This window comes from Juglans microcarpa x Juglans regia, chromosome 2S, assembly GCF_004785595.1.
Source record: "Juglans microcarpa x Juglans regia isolate MS1-56 chromosome 2S, Jm3101_v1.0, whole genome shotgun sequence".
NCBI lineage: Eukaryota > Viridiplantae > Streptophyta > Magnoliopsida > Fagales > Juglandaceae > Juglans > Juglans microcarpa x Juglans regia.
The window spans coordinates 24,144,614-24,163,452 of NC_054597.1; the positions used below are offsets into that span (position 1 = coordinate 24,144,614).

Consider the following 18,839-nt stretch of genomic DNA (forward strand, 5'->3'; position numbering starts at 1 on the left):
TATGGTGGGTACATATACTAAATTATTATTAGTTAATTTATATTATAATATAAGTGTATTATTTTAGATGCATTTATTCGTACTAGTATTTAACTAACTATATAAGTTATAGTTATATAAAATCTATATGATTAATATATAAAAAATACATATATTTTTATAAAAATATGTAAAATATTGGAGTCGGAGTTTGAGTGAAGTCGGAGTTAGAGTCGGAGTTTGTGCATCACGACCTCCGACTCTAATTTTTTGTAGGAAAAAAAATGCGATTCCGAATCTGATTTCGACTCCGATTAAAACGAAGTCGGAATCAAAATGAAGTAGAAATCAGAATCGGAATCAAATTTTTAAATTTGTGGTTAGCCCTAAACGCCAGAAGATGTCTTATTTTAATACGCCCGGACTAACGGAAAAAACACGTGAAAGTAACCCATATGATTCGAAGGCCAAAAATTTCCATTTATTTTATTTTCCCATTTCTGGGTCAGTCTTACGTGTGAATCATTACAAGATTCAGATAATGGCGAAGAACTTAACCAAGTGGGAAAACTGAATTCTATGGCATGGAAACTTCCGTTGGCTCCAAGTCTTTGCGATCGTCTTCGATGGCTTGGGTCCCACAATTTTCCAGACCTTGGACCTCAAGCATCCAACTTTATTTTAGGCTTCCAGTCAACTCCCCCCATGCCGCCATCTCCTTTGATTGGCTCTTTCACCTTCGGAACACAGATCTCACCATAGTTTCTCCAAAACAGACATACATCTCCAAAACCCAAAAAGACACAGTCAGCGTACGACACGAAGAGAAGCTTTCCAGATGAAAGGGAGAGATATGGAGAAAAAGCTTTCAGAGGCAGCAATGGAAGGAAACGTCTCGACCCTTAAAGAATTGCTATTAGAAGACCCTCTAATTCTCGACAGAACCATCGTTTCTTGCGTATCAGAGACTCCCCTTCACGTATCTTCCATGCTGGGCCACTTGGCTCTGACCAAGGAGTTGCTGAGTCTGAAGCCCGAGTTGGCCTCCGAGTTGGACTCGCACGGATCTTCGCCGCTTCATCTGGCGTCGGCGAAAGGGCACTTGGAGATAGTCAAAGAGCTGCTGTTGGTGGATCCCGAGGCTTGCTTGGTGAGGAACCAGGACGGGAGGACGCCACTCCACCTGGCGGCGCTTAAGGGGCGAGTTATGGTGGTGAGTGAGATGGTCGGAGTCAAATCTGAATCGACTCTTGTGCTTACGGACCGAGGTGAGACGGTGCTGCACCTGTGCGTGGGGAATCATAATAGGTTGGAGAGTTTGAGAGTGTTGTTTGAGGCTGTTGGGAAAGAGATTGATTTGGTGAATTGGAAGGACTGCGATGGGAATACTATTTTGCACATTGCTGTGGCCAAAAAGCATATTGAGGTATTCTTTCTATGCTTCAATTTATCATTACCCATCAAATACAATTATTCTTATATGTATATAAAGATGCTTAAGCTGGCGCTCATATCAACGACATTAGAAAGAGATCTTACCTATTCAAATTCTTGGGGTTATGGTGTTTTACAGACTACAATTGATTGATTGTATCTCAGAAATCTTACTAGTCTCTGTATTTTCAACTCTGTTGTGCTGAAGAATTGGGTATCTCTTTAGTCTTTTAGAGGCGTCTTGTGGAAATAATCACTTTCTTTTTTACTAAAAGGGCATTTATAAATTTTTGCAGACCATAAAATTCTTGCTTGCTCATACTGGTGTGGATGTAAACGCATTGAATAAAAATAACTCTACGGCATTAGACATTCTGATAGGGAGTCCCAGAGATTTGAGGGATATGGAGATTGATGAGTTGCTTCAAGGTGCTGGGGCTTTAACTGCAAAAGATATACCTTCTATTGTGCAAGACTGGGCTCCAACAAAAGTTCCTCAGATAACAAGATCTCTAACCTCACCACTATTGTCAAAAAGGAGTAGTGAGACAAAGAAGCCAGGAGCCAAACAGAAAGATTCTGATTGGCTTGGTAGGAAGCGAAGTGCATTGATGGTGGTGGCATCTCTGATTGCAACTGTGGCTTTTCAAGCTGGAATAACCCCACCAGGAGGAGTTTGGCAAGATGACCTGAAAGTGGATGATAATGGGAACCCTGTAGAGAACCCTCACTCTGCTGGAACATCAGTCATGGCATATACAGACTCATTTCAGTATGGCCAGTTCATGATTTTCAACACAATTGCTTTCCTCGCATCTCTAAGCATAATTCTTCTACTTGTCAGTGGATTACCAATAAAGCGTCGGAGATGGGTGTGGATTCAAATGGTAATATTGTGGGTTGCAGTTACTGCCCAAGTAGTAACTTACTTTATTGCCCTACGTTACATGTCACCAGATCTTGTTCAAGCGCAAATTATGCTACGTAAGGTGACTGAGATTTCAGTCCTAACATGGTTGACATTAATGGCTGTTGTCTTTATAGGCAATATCCTTCGTATGAATCTATGGATTCTCAGGAAGTATGGATATCTCAAGGAAAAAGAGGCAGTGCCTCAAGCTGCAACTGATGATGAGCATGAAGAAGTTTGAGGCGAGAGAAAATTTTCTTCCTTGTTTTGGTGTAGACAGTATATAGTCAATCCTGTTCTTCTTGCTGTAGTGTCGTTGATATCTCAGATTGTCGCTCATTGGTGTGAACAGTTACTGGATTCATAGATGTCTTGTTGCAGTATGCTTCACGTGATATGGATGTTGATGCAGTCTTTTGTCAAGATTTGCTGCAGATCAGGCATTGTTCTTTTCTCATAGATGCCTAAAGGAAGTCTTATCTTGATGCTGATTGTTGTTGGAATGGGTTAAATACCCTGCGCCGTGATCTTTCTTTGTGAACTCTACATCTGTGTGTCAAGTCTTTTGCCAAGTTTTCTGCAGAACAAGCCTGATTCAAGCATGAGACGGTTTGAGTTTTAGCAGCAATTTTGGATGAAAATATTGAAAGCAACCCAATGTCTTCCTGATTATTCAAGTATGCAAGGCCGTTGTTGTAATCTCTTCCTTTGTTAATTGTACATAGTATATTTGTTTGAGAAGGCGTCCTTATACTGAAAAAATACAAAATGGTAAATTTTAGGTAGTGCATTTCCTTGCATTTTTTTCTTGCTTCATTTTACTTTCAATGGTTTTTCTGTTTGATCTGTATGCATCCACCGCTATAGCTGCAATCTTAGAAGCTAAACTCATGAATGGCTGAGGTGTGGAGGAGAGAAATTCATGAATGGCTTTCAGCTGCTGCTGCTCAAGACTCCACCAAAACTTTAGCCATTTGGCGTATGGTTCATATTTGTATGTGTTGGTGCATCTGGAGAGAAAGAAATGCAAGAAGCTTTGAAGACTGTGAGCGAACAACAGAGGAACTAAAACTTTCTTCTTTAATTCATTACTTTTATGGGCGGGAACCATTGTTTGTAATGGTCTCAATGTTCATGACTTTCTTCTTTTAATTGTAAACGTTAACTAGATTTTTCTCATGTATACTACCTATGTTCTTGGGCTTTGCTTTTTTCTATTAATAAAATTTCTATAATTACCTAGAAAATAAAAAAAAAAAAAAAAAAAAAATTAGCCAACTGCAAAAATCATGGAAGAGAATACAAAAGTCAACTTTCACCAAACCGGTAAAAACCCAAAAATCGATTTCTTGGTGGGTACCTGATTAGTAATTCCCGCCCCCCCCCCGAATGGAAAGATGATGATTTTTCTTAGTTGAAAGTGCCAATCTTTTTTCTGGGTTTGCTGAAAGCGCCAAGCTAACGCTCATCTAATCCTAAGGCAAATGTACTCAAGACATGAGAATCAAAAGTCATACAACTAAACTTTCAATGGTTTTAGCCTCAATAAGAGTTGTCAATCGTAGTGTTCTTGGTCATCTTGAATCGTCAAAGCTTTCTAGGAGTATAAAAAAGCGGCCTATATTAGACCGGAAGCATTTTCCCACCCGGGTTGACCGGTTGGGTTCAATTTTTTGTCAGACTTCTGTTTATGACCCTTATTAAGCAGATTTTTCATTTTTAGTAATGAATCATTATACTTCAATTTCTTTTACAATTTTTTAGAAAATTATATTTTAAATGAAAGGAATTTATGTAAAATGATGTTATTTTTATAAGTTATTTAAAAAAAATCATTTAAAACAAGATTATATAAAGAGCTGTGAAAAGAATTATATATATATATATATATTAGTAATACTAGATATAATTTAAGAGTATTCAAGTCTCACACACTTCTTTAAAAAAAAATAGATAAATTTGTGACTTACATGAATTTTTTTTTTTTTAATGATAGATCCCAATTTTTTTAGAAAAATGCATGAGACTTGCACACCCTAAAAGTCCAAATATCATTTATGTATATGATTCTTCATTTGTTTTTTTGTTGATAATAGTCTCTTGTTCTGTCAAGCTACTAGATCTGAAAATGCATGTTTGTGGCAGTTATTAAGGCTTTTTGAGTTGGCCTTCGGGCAACAGATAAATATTGGAAAAAATGAATTGTTAATCAGTAAGAATGTTGGGCAGGAGAAAGTTCGTGATATTCAATCCATTTGGAATGTACAGTCTTTGCAACATCATGATAAATATTTGGGTCTTCCTTCATTTATTGGAAGCTTTTTTCAAGATATAAAAGTCAAAATATGGAAGAAATTGCAAGGTTGGAAATCAAAGTTATTATCTCAAGCTGGTCGAGAAGTTCTCATAAAGGCAGTTGTTCAAGCTATCCTCACTTATACAATGAGATACTTTAATTACCTAAAATATTTTGTAAGGAATTGGAAGGTCAAAGTTTAGAGGAGACATTGATTTTAAGGACTTAAGAGACTTTTAATCTGTCCTTACTTGCTAAACATGGTTGGAGGTTAATTCATAATACTCATTCTCTATTATTTCAAGTTTTTAAGGGTAAGTACTTTTCCAAGAGAGATTTTGTGCATTCAAATGTGGGTAGCACTCCTTCCTATGCTTGGAGAAGTATAAGTGCAGCAAAGTCTATACTATCAACTGGTTGTATTTGGAGAGTAGGGAAGGGCAATCACATTAAGATTTGGCATGATAAATGGTTACCAAATTCCCCTTTACATCTAGTGATATTTCCTATTCAGTTTTTACAATCAGGTGCAAAAGTATGTGAGCTATTGGACCAGTAGTCATGTGGATGGATTCAGGCTTTGGTGAAGGGTGTTTTCATTCCTTCTAAGGCTGAGCAAATACTACAAATTCCATTGTCCCCACATATGACAGGAGATCTACTTATCTAGTGTGGCCAAAAGAATGGTATTTACATGGTACAGTCAGGTTAGTACTTAGCCATGGATCTTAAAGCTAATAGCGGTAGGGCTGAAAGTTCATATCTCATATGTTTTTAGAAATGAAATTGCGTTCTTAAGGAAGTCATTGATTACTATCTTGCTTATGTAGATAGTTATAGTACTATTAAGAATCACCTTTGATTGCCGAAATTCAATTTTTATTATATTGATTTGTGGACTTTGAGGTAATTTATATTGGTCGAGGAGACCATGAAATAGCTCATTTGCTTGTTAGAAATGCTAGGCAAGCGAAAGATGTAATGCAATAGTGATAGCAATGTCTAGATGTTATCCTTTCTAGAGTTATGACAGATGCAGCTATGTAATTACTTTTGATTGATTGTAATTGACTTTTTATTATAACTGATAATATGTTATTTTATAAATAAATAAAAAAGCTGTTCCGATTTAAAATCTTACAATCCGTTTAACTATTGTAATTGATAATTGATATTTCACTCTTATCAAATTTTACTTAATATCAATAAGTTTTTAATGTTAATATTGTGTCACATGTCAATTTTTTTTTTTTTTTTAATCAATGTCAACTATAAGCTCTTAACCAAGAGTAAACAATTGTTAAATTTCAATATCAATCGCTAATTTTGTAGTTTAAAGTGGTAGAAATATTTTAATTAGTGAACGGACCTATATAGACAATAAATCATATAATATATAATTGCCAAATATAAGCTTTGAGTAATGTTTGTAAGGTCTATTAAACGCGATCAATAAAGTGACATAATTGGACTATTGACACATTTATAGAAGTCTATGATTTTGGTAAAATCATGAGTATTAAAGTGGTACACGCCCAATTCTTATATAAAAACTCATTAAGGATCCATGTAATTTCATTATTTTATGATGGAAAAAATTGAAATTCGGGTATTATATAAGTTATGGTCACACTTAGATTCATTAGTGACTCTATGCATCCCATTGTTGTGAGTTTTTTTTTTACAGAGATCTAATATTGGGCGTGGAAGATCAAACCGCTGCGTTCTTCTCTCTAATGGTCACATGTACGCTCTCTTTACCATATTTATACAATGCTTTGACATGAGATATTGGCATATTCAAATTCTTCAAATCCAACAAGTGGTATTAGAGTCTCTTTGTCATGTTGTTGTGGAAATACGGTTTTGTATTTGTAAAATACGGTTTTTTATCATTTGTAAAATATGATTTCATACTTTTGTAATTTTTCACCATTCAAAAAAATTCTATTTGATTTTTGAGTGATTGAGGTGATTGAAAAATTATTTCTCAATCCGTTATGGTGATTGCAGGTGTGTATGTGGTTCGTCAGATTTTTCAATAACCGCCATCTATGGTGGCTCAAAACTAATTTTATGACGACAAAGTTAGTGTGGAGACAATTGAAGTCTATAGATTACAATTAGAGTCTGGTTTTTATTTAGATTTAGATGAGACTTTTTATGTACTATCATTTAGACAGAATTTAATTTCTATTTCTTGTTTGGACAAATCTGGTTATTCTTGTTCATTTCAAAACGAGAAATTCAATTTTTTTCCAAAATTCAAATGTTATTGGTAGTGACTTTTTAATTGATAATCTTTATTTGTTATACTTGTATGCCTCTCACTTAAAAGACAACTAAAACGTTGTTTGTAAATATTTATGATACAAAGAGAAGGTTAATTAATGAGAATCCTTCAGCATTTGGAACATATATCGAAAGATTGAATTGAAAGGCTTTTGTCAATTGGAATTATTGGTTCTCTTGATTTTTCAAGTTTTAAAATCTATATTGAATGTATAAAAGACAAACAAACAAATATAAGGAAAATGAGTATCAATGGGAGTTTAGGCATTTTAGAAGTGATACATATTGACATTTGTGGTCTATTTCCTATAAGACCTTAGAATGTTCAACTATAGTTTATCATTTTTATATATGATCACTCTCATTATGGATATTTATATATGATAAATGAAAAATCACAAGTATCAAAAGTTTTTAAGGCTTATAAAGCTGAAGTTGAAAATAAACTTAATAAGAAAATCAAAGCTGTTAAATCTGAGCGTGGTGGTGAATACTATGGTAGATATGATGGATCAAATGAACAATGTCCTGAGCCATTTGTGAGGTATTTAACAAAATGTAGCATTATTTCTCAATACAACAAGCCATTGACTCCACGCCAAAATAGTGTGGTTGAAAGATGAAATCGAATTCTAAATGATATGGTTAGGATCATGATATCTTATTCTTCTTTAACAGAGTCACTGTGGGGAGAGACCACAAAGACAATACTTTATATACTTAATCAAATACCTAGTAAAGCAATAGCTAAAACTCCATGAGTTATGGATTGGAAAAATGTCTAGTATTAGGCATTTTCATGTCTAGGGTTATTCACCTGAAGCTAGGCCCTATAGGCCTAATGAAAGAAAACTGGACTTCAAACAATTAGCTACTACTTTATTGGCTAAGAGATCAATGTCAAATTAAGAGATCAAGGGGTTTCAAGTTTTATTACTCTTCAGGTGATACCATAATTGAGACGGATATTGCCAAGTTCATTGAGAATATTCAGGATAGTGAGAGTACACAATCTAGGGATATTGTATTCGAATAAGAACAAATTAAAATTCTTTTGACAAATATTGAGAGTGGCGAGGTGGTCACACTTATCCTAGTACATGCATGGTGTGAATGCAATTTACTAACCCATTGCTAAAATGCCTCTTACTAATATGGAAGAACCTGAACAATTTCAATAGGAAATATGCCAATAAGAAGACCAAATAGGGAGAGAACATCAGCAAATCCGGATGATTACATTATTTATCTCCAAAAGTATGAGTTTGATAAATGGTTGGGAGATGATCCAATCTCATTCAATTAAGCCAAACAAAATGCTAACTTCTAAAAGTGGATGAGTGCAATGCTAGATGAGTTAAAGTTTATAAAAGACAATCACGTTTGGGACCTTGTAGAATTGCCTAAGAGTATTAAACCAATTGGTTATATATGAGTTTTTTAAACTAAGCGAGACTCTAAAGACAATATTGAGAGGTATAAAATATATCTAGTTGCAAGGCTTTACTCAAATGATTATGGGATGTTTAGAAAATGAGATGAGATGAGAATTTTGTGAATAATAGTAAGATGGTTTGTGAATAGTAGTGAGATAGTTTGAGTTAAGTATTTATTGGGTTTTGGAAAAAAAAGAGAAAAAGTTAAATAAAAAATATTATAAAATTAAAATAGATTTTTTAATAATATTATTATTTTTTATTTAAAAAATTTGAATTGTTTTTTTGTTTGAAAATTTGAAAAAGTTGTAATAATTAGTTTAAAAGTGTTTGTGTTTGAAAGATATTTAGAAAAAAAAATGAGATTAGATAAGATAAAATGAAATAAGATGAGATGAGTGGAAATTATTTACAAACATCTCTAATCAATAGATCATTATTAAGCTAAATCTAATACTGATTTAATCGAGAAGAAAAATATTTTAGTCACAAAATGATTACACAAAAATAAATTCATAAATTGATGTAGATTGATACAGTATATCAAATTATAAAGTTACTTTAATGTAAAGTAGATCTAACGTATCACGTGAAGCCACACCAGTTTATATATTTTCTTTTATGTAATCTCTTTATATCTATAGTAATTTTCAATCGAGAATAATAGCTAACCGTACCTTAAAAATGCTTAATAATTATTTAAAAAAAACTTATGAAGTAATTTACTCAAAATGAAAATAAAGTAGAAACAATGACAAGAGAATGCATAACCATTTTCAAGTTCACAACAGAATTGGTCCAACATCATATAAAATGTCTAATTCATGATTCCAACCATTAGCCCTTTTGATTATAGCTAGTTTGAATGGTGAAAATATCTAATTTAATCTTATTAAAATTCATTTTATTATTAAATTTTTTTTATAAAATATAATAAATAATTTAATTTTTTAAATATTAAAATAATAATAATATTAAAAAATAATATTTTAATAATATTTTATTCAACTTTTAACTTTTATCTAAAATTATCTCACTTCATTAAAATATCCAAAACCTGTAATCACAAAGGTTTTTGATGCTCGTCGGTGTGGAACTTTCTCCCGTCGCCGCCGTTAACGATAAAAATGGAATAATCGTTTCCCCTAAATCACGATTAGAAATGTATATATATTTGTCCCAATTTTAAGAGTTTTATATCAGAGGAAGAACAGATTTCTGTCTCCATACATACGTTAAGCATCACTCTCTCTCTCTCTCTCGGTGTGATACGGTTTTGGCATAGCAAGAATGTCGAGCAGTGAAGAGGAGGACATGAATGAGGATTCGTTTCTGAAGGTGAAGCAGAGGATCAAGGATCGGTCTAAGGTAATTGTTAATCTCTGAAATCTATTGGGTTTGAGTCGTGATTTGTCTTTCTTATTGGTTTTTACGATCTGGGAACGTTTTTTGTTCAAACCAAGGAGATGTTGTCGAAACAAGCGGTTCAGACGAAGGAGATCCTGTCCAAACAGGCCATTAAGATCGCCAAACAAGCCGAGGAGCACGAGAGGTTCATTAACAAGGTGGTTTTTTCCTTTTTAAGCTGAAAAGATTGATGGGGTTGATTCAATGGCACTAGTAGCTTCATTCCATGAATGGTTTACATGCCATTGTTTATCCGTTGGGTAAGTTAATATTTGGATTTGATATCAGCGTGATCTCGGTTTCTTGATGTCTAGGTTACTCATCTTATCGGGGTTCTCGGGTTTGGCGGGTTTTGCTTTCTCTTGGGAGCGAGTAAGTAGAATTGTTTGATCGATGTATTGCATTAACACAAGTGCTCTTGAGAATTTCTTTTTAATATTGGCTTATGGCTTATTCGTTAGTTTTTCCTTCATCAGGACCCCAGGATATTCGCTATGTATATTGTTTGTTCTATGTCATCTTTGTTCCTCTCCGGTGGATATATTATCGGTTCAAGAAATGGCATTACTATCTTTTGGTAAGGTTTACATTAGCTTTAGAAGTTGAAATATTTCGTGAGTGCCAATGTTCACTTTTTAATTTGATTTTTAAGGCTTAATTAGTTCCTTGGGCAATGGGTTTTGAGCTCAGCTAATGGTATATTTCTGTATGTTGTTACAAATAATAGACGGGGGTCATTTCTTTAGAAGTTTTGTGCAATTTTAGGAGCCCTTTTCGGCACCAAGACCCTTTAGAGAGAAGGGCGTGCTAGTTCTGGAGAGCAAAGACTAAAGAACCTATCCAGGACTAGTAATTTGAATTGTTCTATTTGGGCAAGAAAATATTTGGGTTGAGTTACTGGGGAAAGACTTCTTGGTGTCACATTTAACAGAAAATGTGGAGAATAAGCGTTCTTTTCTTTTTTTCTTTTGGTTTTCCGTAATATGTAATGTTTCTTAACTTAATAGTGGTAGTTTTCCCTGTACAATAAGACTTTTAAAACAAGTAATCAGCAAACAATTAGATAAAAGGAGTATTGGAGGAACAGTATTTTTAAGGGAAGTGTGACTATGATTTTGTTGTAGCAAAATTTTCAATCCTCTGTGTATTATATGCATCTCTTTTATGTGTCCTATTGAAAGCTTGAGGAAGCTTTGTATGTTTGTTGGACACTTCCTAATTTCACCAAAGACGGACATATATCATTTTTAAGATGTCAAACAGTTAGATTGTTGTACTTCATTATAGGAATAATCTAAGATGAAAATGAGGAAGTGACACAGATGTTCTTGTGTCTCAGGATTTTTGCTACTATGCCAATACAATCTTCTTGGTCCACCTTCTGTTTTATCCGAAGAATGAGAAGCTTTTTATGGTTTGTTTCTCATTTGCTGAGGTGAGCAAGCAGTCTTAGGGTACTCTGCACCTTACTGGAAAATGATTTACTTGTCCACTTTCTCACTCATTTTGATGGTACTGCAGGGACCATTAGCATGGGCATTGATTGTTTGGCGCTGTAGCTTGGTTTTCAGTTCTTTGGACAAGACTGTTAGTGTCCTCATACATCTTTTACCTGGTGAGTTAGACCTTCTTTGTTTACGTAGCCTTTTTTATAAAGTACATAGACAAAATGGTCTAATGACTTATTGGGGGAAGAAGATAAAAAACCAAGATTTAGAAGATGAATCATTGAAAACTTCCACATACCATATTGAGGCTATGAACAAAGTTATTGTATTCAAGTGAAATTAACTTTGAATTCCTAATTAGAAATTCAATTCTTTACTAGTAGGCTTGAAAATGATCTAATCCTATCTCAAGTGCTGACTCTGGAAATGGCCTAACATGGGCTGGCCCTATGATCCACCCACCAGCATTGGGGTGGCTCAGCCATCCCCACAGGTTGGAGATCCACAGTATTATTATGGGTTTCCATGGTCAAAGACCCAAGCCATGGTTCTCAACGGTGAGAGACCATGGCCAGAATTTTTGACCTAGCTCTGCCATTGCTTATCTTGTATTTCTTAACTAGAATCTCCTAAGATTCTATTATCCTTTTTAATATTTTTTTTGGTCTGTAAAAAATTTTTTATTGATGAAAAGCGTAGGCAAGAGCCCAAGTATACGGGACATATACAAGAACAACGCCTAAGTGTGCTAGTTTAGTGATGCAAGGAATTCATGGAAGGTCTTGCCATAAAATTAATTACAATCGATCAATGGAGTACAGTGTTGAAAAATAAATTTCTAAGCTCATCCATTGACTGCTCTTGGTCTTCAAAACTTCTTTCATTCCTCTCCCTCCAAATGCACCACCATAGGCATATTGAGACCATCTTTCACATTGATGCAATAAATGAAAGTTGCCCCTAATGGATCTCCAAGAAGCTAGGAGGTCGCTTACCCTTCTCAGCATCACCCAAGCTAGTCCCAACCGAGCAAAGACTTCATTCCACAAAGTCATGACAATCTCGCAATAAAGTAGTAGATGGTCAACAAACTCTCCGCTCTTCTTGCACATACAACACCAATCCATGACTATGATTTGAGGTTTCCTCAAGTTGTCTAGAGTGAGAATCTTCCCCAAAGAAGCTGTCCATACAAAAAGTGTTGCCTTTAGAGGTGCTTTTGTCTTCCAAATGCTCTTCCATGGGAATGGATTTGTGTTGTGCATGGTCATGGTTTGGTAGAAAGAGCGAACTGTGAATATCCCTTTCTTAAGAGGGGCACCAAAAGATATTTTCTTCAACTCCCCGGGTGGAGTACACAAGGTCAAAGAACGTTGAAAAAGCATCAATCTCCCAATCCTATGCTTCTCTGAGGAATGTAACATTCCATTGGGGAACGACAAATTTTCCTAATCTTCTTTCATTCTTGTTAAGCCATAAACTTGTGGATAAACTTCCTTGAGCACCCTATCGCCGCACTATATATCATGCCAAAGTTTGTCCTTTGATCCGTTACCCACAGTAGAGCAAATATTTCTTGCATATGTATCCCCACCTCTTATATACTTCCATAGCCTCACTCCATAAGGTCCACTCTCCTCATTAGAACACCATCCTCCCCATGGTTCCATGCTTCAATTCGATGACGATTCTCCACAAGGCTCCCCAAACAAGGCTTTGTTGAAAGATTTCAAGTTCCGAATACCCAAGCCTCCTTTAATGGGAGAGAAAATTGTGGCCCATTTCACCAAGTTGAATTTAAACTCGTCATTTATCCTCCCCATAAGAAATCATGTTGGAGTTTCTCCATGCGATGAGCCACCTTGGCGGGGAGAGGAAATAAGTTGGCAAGTTGGAAAGAGTACTTTTGATTAGGGTCACCCCACATTTAGATAAATACATTATCTTCCAATTAGCTAATTTTATCTCCATTTTTTCTAGGACGTCATCCCAAATAGATTCAATTTGAACGTATTACCCAACAAAAGGCCAAGATATTTCATGGACAACTAAGATATCTTACATCCCAAAATGGACTCCATACTCTCCACATTAGGAACATCCCCCACTAACATTACTTATTTGGCCAAGTTTACCTTCAACCTTGATGCAGCTTCAAAGCATAACAGGAGAGCCCTCAAGGCTCGAATTTGATCATGGCTGGCCCACAAAAGATTAAGGTATCATTGGCGAATAATAAATGAGATATGTTTCGAGCTAGCAATCATCCCCCCCCCCCCCCCCAAAAAAAAAAAGAAAAAAAAAAAAACTAAGAATCCAGATATGGACCCCCACTCCACGACACTTGAATCATCTTACTAAAAGCTTCCATCACAAAAACAAAGAGTGGTGGAGATAGAGGGTCACCTTGTCTCAATCCTCGTGAACTTTTAAAGAAGCCTTTTGGCGTGCCATTAACCAATATAGAGAAATAAACCGTAGAGATACAATGATGGATCCATGTATGCCATTTTGTACCGAAGCCACATCTCTCGAGCATGTAAAATAAAAATTTTCAGTTGACATGATCATAGGTTTTTTCCATATCTAGCTTGCACAAAAGTCCCGGCTCTCCCGAGTTTGAGTCTACCATCCAAACATTCATTGGCAATAAGTATTGAGTCGAGGATTTGCCTACCTTTGACAAAGACTTTTTGGGGCTTCAATATTAACTTCTCCAACACCTTACTCAACCTATTCACCAGTACTTTGGAGAGAATTTTGTGCAACCCACTCACCAAGCTAATGGGACGATAATCTTTTACCTCTACAAAGCTAGGCCTTTTTGGTATGAGCACTATAAAAGTTGCATTTAAGCTTTTTTTCAAACCTTCCATTTTCATGAAATTTTATGGAAGACCCCATGATGTTTCTTTGAGCACTTCCCAACATGTTCGAAAAAAATCCATAGAGAAGCCATTTGAACTTGGAGCTTTGTCACCCGCCATGCGTTTTAATATTGCCTGACCTCTAACTCGTCAAACGACCTTTCGAGTTGTTCCATTTCCTGTGAACCAAGTACATCAAAAGCAAGCCCATCTAGTCTCGGTCTCCAAGAAAATTGTACCAAAAGCACACTCTCATAGTAATTGACAATGTGATCTGCAATCTTGGTTTGGTTGGAGGAAACCACCCCATCTATCGCATTGTTTCTCCTATATGAGTTAGTCACCTAATGGAAGAACTTGGTGCATCTATCCCCTTCCTTCAACCCTTTCAATGTCCACAGTCACTTGGGTTTTATGAACCCTCTCCATTTTAGATAGTTCCCTCTCCCCTTCCACTCTCTCCAATCCCTTGAGTTCCTCCAAGAAAGTATTTTTTTGGCCTTCCACATCACCAAACACTTGCTCATTCCACACCTTCAAATCTTTCTTCATGGACTTCAATTTGCAAGCCAGGATATAGCTGGGGTTTCCATGGGATTGGTAAGAAGACCACCATTGTCGGACTCTGTCAAGAAATCCCCATGACTTCAACCACATGTTCTCAAACTTGAAGTACCATGCCTCTATGAAGACCTCTGCAATCTGGGAGGATAGGAAAGTGATCTGAACACAATTTGGGGAGTCTCTTTTGAATAAGGTCTGAATAATGTACCTCCCATTTCGGTGAAATTAAAAATCTTTCAAGCCTTGACCAAGAGGGTTGTTCTTGGTTGCTTGACCAAGTGAAGGATCCACTTGCAAGAGAAATATCTTGTAAATCTTGTTCAGAGATGAAGTTAGAGAAGCCTACCATTGGCGGGTTAAAGCTAGAACCACCCGATCTTTCACTCAGGAATCGAGTGACATTGAAGTCGCCACCAAGACACCAAGGTAGGTCCCATAAACCCGTGAGCCTCTCCCTTAAATCTATCAGTTCCTTCTTTATGCCAAGTATGGAAGCCTTCTCTGCATCGCGCCCCTTGAACAGAGAGCCACCATCCCTTCTTGCGTAGACACTTCTAGTTGATGGCGCATCAGACCTCTTCTCTCTGCCCTTCTCTCTAACGGTAACTTCTTTCTCCTTCGATATCCTGATGCTACCCTCCAATTCTTGGTTCGACAACCCTGCTCTTCCCGGTATCACCTTTGTTCTGCTGGTGTCACCTCTCGTGGTTGGAGCAGAGCCTGCGACTGCCTCTGCATGTCTTAGCAATAGTTCCACCATGTGTGGCTATCTTCAGAGGTCGCTAGATGAGAGTCTTAACACTCCCGTATTTCTTCCCTATGGCTTTACCCACACAACCACACATCTCATGAAGCTCCATAGCCATCTTTCCCCAACCTTGGCCTTCAACTTCTTCGGGTATGATGATTAGGCTTCTCCTTCCACCACCTCTGTACACTACAATGGCCAAGTATCTTCCATAAGCATTAGAGGACCGTTGTGCAATATAAGCACTGCTACCGAAGCTGGAAGTTTTGATAGATTCCTTATTACCATCCAATCGAGAGCATTCTTCCAGAGTCTGCACAACACAGATCACTATTGTAGAACTTAGTACTAACTCTTTAGTCACCTTCCTTCCCCTCTCTATGATACTTATTGCTCGACTTCCTGCATACGAAATCTTGAATAGCTTTGTCTCTATGAGGACTACGTTCCTGCACTCCATCCTTAAACAATTACACCTCCTAATATCTTCCAGAAAAAATGCTAATCGTGATCGCAATTACCGGCCGTGAACATTGATAATAAGTAGCAAAGGAAATGAAAGTCGATGTATCCTTTTTTATATTGATAAATACAGATGTTACATTCATGTATTTTTTTTACTAAGAATTCTATAAAATGTGAAGAGTAGATATTACATTCACGTCTTCTGGTTAGATGAGGCAAATTCAAGTTTTACACATGCAAAAGTTTCATTTTAGGTTAGGTTAGGTTGTCTCAAGTTTTGACTGGCTTTAACTAACGGTAAATTTGTGTGGCAATCTTAAGAAGGTTTGGTCATAAATAGCCTGCTGTAGTTTATTGGCCTAAAACCCATATCAACATTTAAAGGATTAACTGATTGCTGGAATTGGTCACGTTTGACTACTAGATCTAGGTTTTAAATATCTTTCCTCGATTTCATATCTTTAGCAGGATGATGCTTTCGAAGTCTGAGTAAATATTATTGGTAGCTTTTAGGTTTGTAGTTTTTTGCAATATACTTTTTTAGGGGGTGAAAAAGTGGAGTGACTGCTATTTTTTGAGCTGCAGGTTATTCCACTCTTCCATTTGCAGTACTCATTTAAATATTTAGTCATGTTAGTAGCTAGGCCTGTACACATAGGCAGTCAGAGAGATCTTCCATTACGATTCTTATTGGATGTAAAGGTTTTTGTGCATGGATCACTATATGATGATAGACATTAATAACCAAAACGACACCCAAAAACTTCAGCATCGGCCCAAAAACTGTTGGGGAAAATAATTAGACCTTTGCAGTTGCCATTTAAAAAAATGAGACTGAAGCTCGTATCCTATGAAGGAATCAATCTGTGTAGTGAACATAGCAAACTCCAGTATCGAATTCCCGTGGACTGCAACTTGAAAGACAAGTAAAGCTGGTTTACTGGGCTTGTCCAGAAGATAGAACAGCTTTATGATGTTACAAAACATCCTTTTGGCGTTTTATCAGCAAGTTCTCATACATCTAATCCAATATTTATCTTTTCAGGTCTAGTTTTCTTCACCATTCGATGGTGGGATCCAGCAACCTTTGCAGCCATGCACCCGGAAGGAACTTCTCGTAGAGCTTCTTGGCCATATGTGGAGGACAAATCCTATCTTTGGACATGGCTGTTTGTTGTTCCGCTAGTTGCCTATACCCTATGGCAGGTTCTCTATTTTCTCATTGTCAATGTCTTGCGTCGACAAAGGCTGTTAAGAGATCCTGAAGTTATGACTTCTTACAGGTATCCTTTTCTGCTTCTCCCGCTCAAAGTATTTCTATGGTATATTTATCATTTGTTGTATGGTTAGAACTGGTCACACGGATTTATTTGCTGTCTTCTTTTGTTAGATTATATTTTTCTGCACTTCCCGCCAAATTAATTTTCTTTTATACTCCTTCGTTTGGTAGGGAACTCTCAAAAAAGGCACAGAAAGCAAACAATCTTTGGTGGCGCTTAAGTGGTTTGCTGGGGGATCAAAATCGCATGTTCATGTACATTGTGCTCCAAGGGATATTTACTGTAGCAACCATGGCACTCACTGTTCCTATCTTCCTGTCATATGAATTGCATGTCATTTTCCAATTACTTAAGGTCTCTGCATCTGTATGGAATGGCGGAAGCTTTCTGCTAGAAGTAATGCCTAGGCAGGTGATTCTCAAGGAGAAGAAGAAATCAGAGATGCAGCCTATACAACCTCAGCAAAATGAATCCTCAAATGTGATGTGAAGTAACACGAAGGCATCCAGTCTGACAACCACTTGACTTTCTTAATAGTCACACTTGTGTAAAGTTGTTCTTTTTTCTCCTTAATAGTTTGTGTTTTTCTTTGATAGATGGTTGGACCTGCCTTGGGTACATGTTATAATTTCCGTTTCATGCACATACAACTTTACGGAAAGGAATCTGATAATTGCAAGGCTTGTGTTGGATTGATACTAAATTATACCATCTTTAGTTTACAATCTGCTTGGTTACGTTTACTCCCTTTTTAATGCCATGTTTTGAGATTTGTACTGCCTATGTTGGTGTTGAAATTATTGCGTTGCCTTGAAATTATAGCACGCACTTTCAGGATTCTAATGCAATAGGTTCTGTTTGAATTCGGAAAGTATTTCATCTTATCTCATCTCATTATTACAATTTTTTTAAAATTTCACATAAAATATAATAAACAATTCAACTTTTTCAAATTTCAATTCAACTTTTTTTAAATTCTAAAATAATAAAAATATTCTAACAATTTTTAATTTTTGTCTTTCATCTAATCATCTCATCTCTAAATCTAAACCAATCCTGTCAGAAGTTTAAGGAAATGGCACAAGTTTTGATCCAAAACTGATGGATTTTTCATTATACTGCAACGTGACTCATGATTTATTTCCTTGAGATAAATGTTTCATCACAGAATAATCTCACAAAATTAAACATGCAAACTGGTATGTCAAATGGTACAATCCCTTACAAATCTCAGTACAATAACCTCGTGAACAAAGTGAATGATCCATCCAATCCTACTAGGTGACATTCGTCTTGGGGGGGGGGGGGGGGGGGGGGGGGTGGTCGGGTTGGAACAAATCAAGAGGCACAGCTTTTGGCACAATGATCTTAACTGTCAATTTGACGAATAATTGCCCTATCTTCGATCCCCCTCTATTTCATACTTTGCATGATCTTGCTTCTATTAATATTCTCAGACAAACCGGGATTGAAATCTTTGTTCTTACAGAATCTCATATCTCATAAAGTTTTGTCATTAGAGAGCTTATAGAAGATAAGACAATGTCCGTCACAAAGAAATTTGTATGCGGGGAAGCCCCAAACAGATGAGTAGTTTGACTTGTAATCTAGGTTTTCCTTGTAGTTATCAGTCACAACTGTAACTTCGGTTTCATTGAATGAAATGAAGTCTATTTCCCAAAAAAAAAATATTTGTATCATTTTGAGAAAAAA

General features: G+C 36.2%; 2 protein-coding genes across 3 annotated transcripts; both read left to right on the forward strand.

Moving 5' to 3' along the window:
* Nucleotides 1-516: 516 nt before the first annotated feature.
* LOC121252905 (ankyrin repeat-containing protein BDA1-like) lies at nucleotides 517-3,123 on the forward strand. 2 transcript variants are annotated; one of them, XM_041152747.1, is made up of 3 exons: nucleotides 518-1,405; nucleotides 1,710-2,300; nucleotides 2,458-3,123. In XM_041152747.1, the coding sequence occupies exons 1-3, from the start codon at nucleotides 818-820 to the stop codon at nucleotides 2,473-2,475; spliced, it is 1,197 nt and encodes a 398-aa protein (XP_041008681.1). In that variant the 5' UTR covers nucleotides 518-817; the 3' UTR covers nucleotides 2,476-3,123. The 2 variants fall into 2 exon arrangements, with proteins under 2 accessions (XP_041008680.1, XP_041008681.1); XM_041152746.1 differs by having other exon boundaries at nucleotides 517-1,405; nucleotides 1,710-3,123.
* Nucleotides 3,124-9,417: 6,294 nt separating this feature from the next.
* LOC121252828 (glycerophosphocholine acyltransferase 1) lies at nucleotides 9,418-17,809 on the forward strand. The gene is made up of 8 exons (XM_041152652.1): nucleotides 9,418-9,718; nucleotides 9,796-9,912; nucleotides 10,069-10,126; nucleotides 10,231-10,331; nucleotides 11,094-11,189; nucleotides 11,276-11,369; nucleotides 16,892-17,129; nucleotides 17,297-17,809. Exons 1-8 carry the CDS (start codon nucleotides 9,638-9,640, stop codon nucleotides 17,613-17,615), a joined length of 1,104 nt encoding a protein of 367 aa, XP_041008586.1. The 5' UTR covers nucleotides 9,418-9,637; the 3' UTR covers nucleotides 17,616-17,809.
* Nucleotides 17,810-18,839: the final 1,030 nt, after the last annotated feature.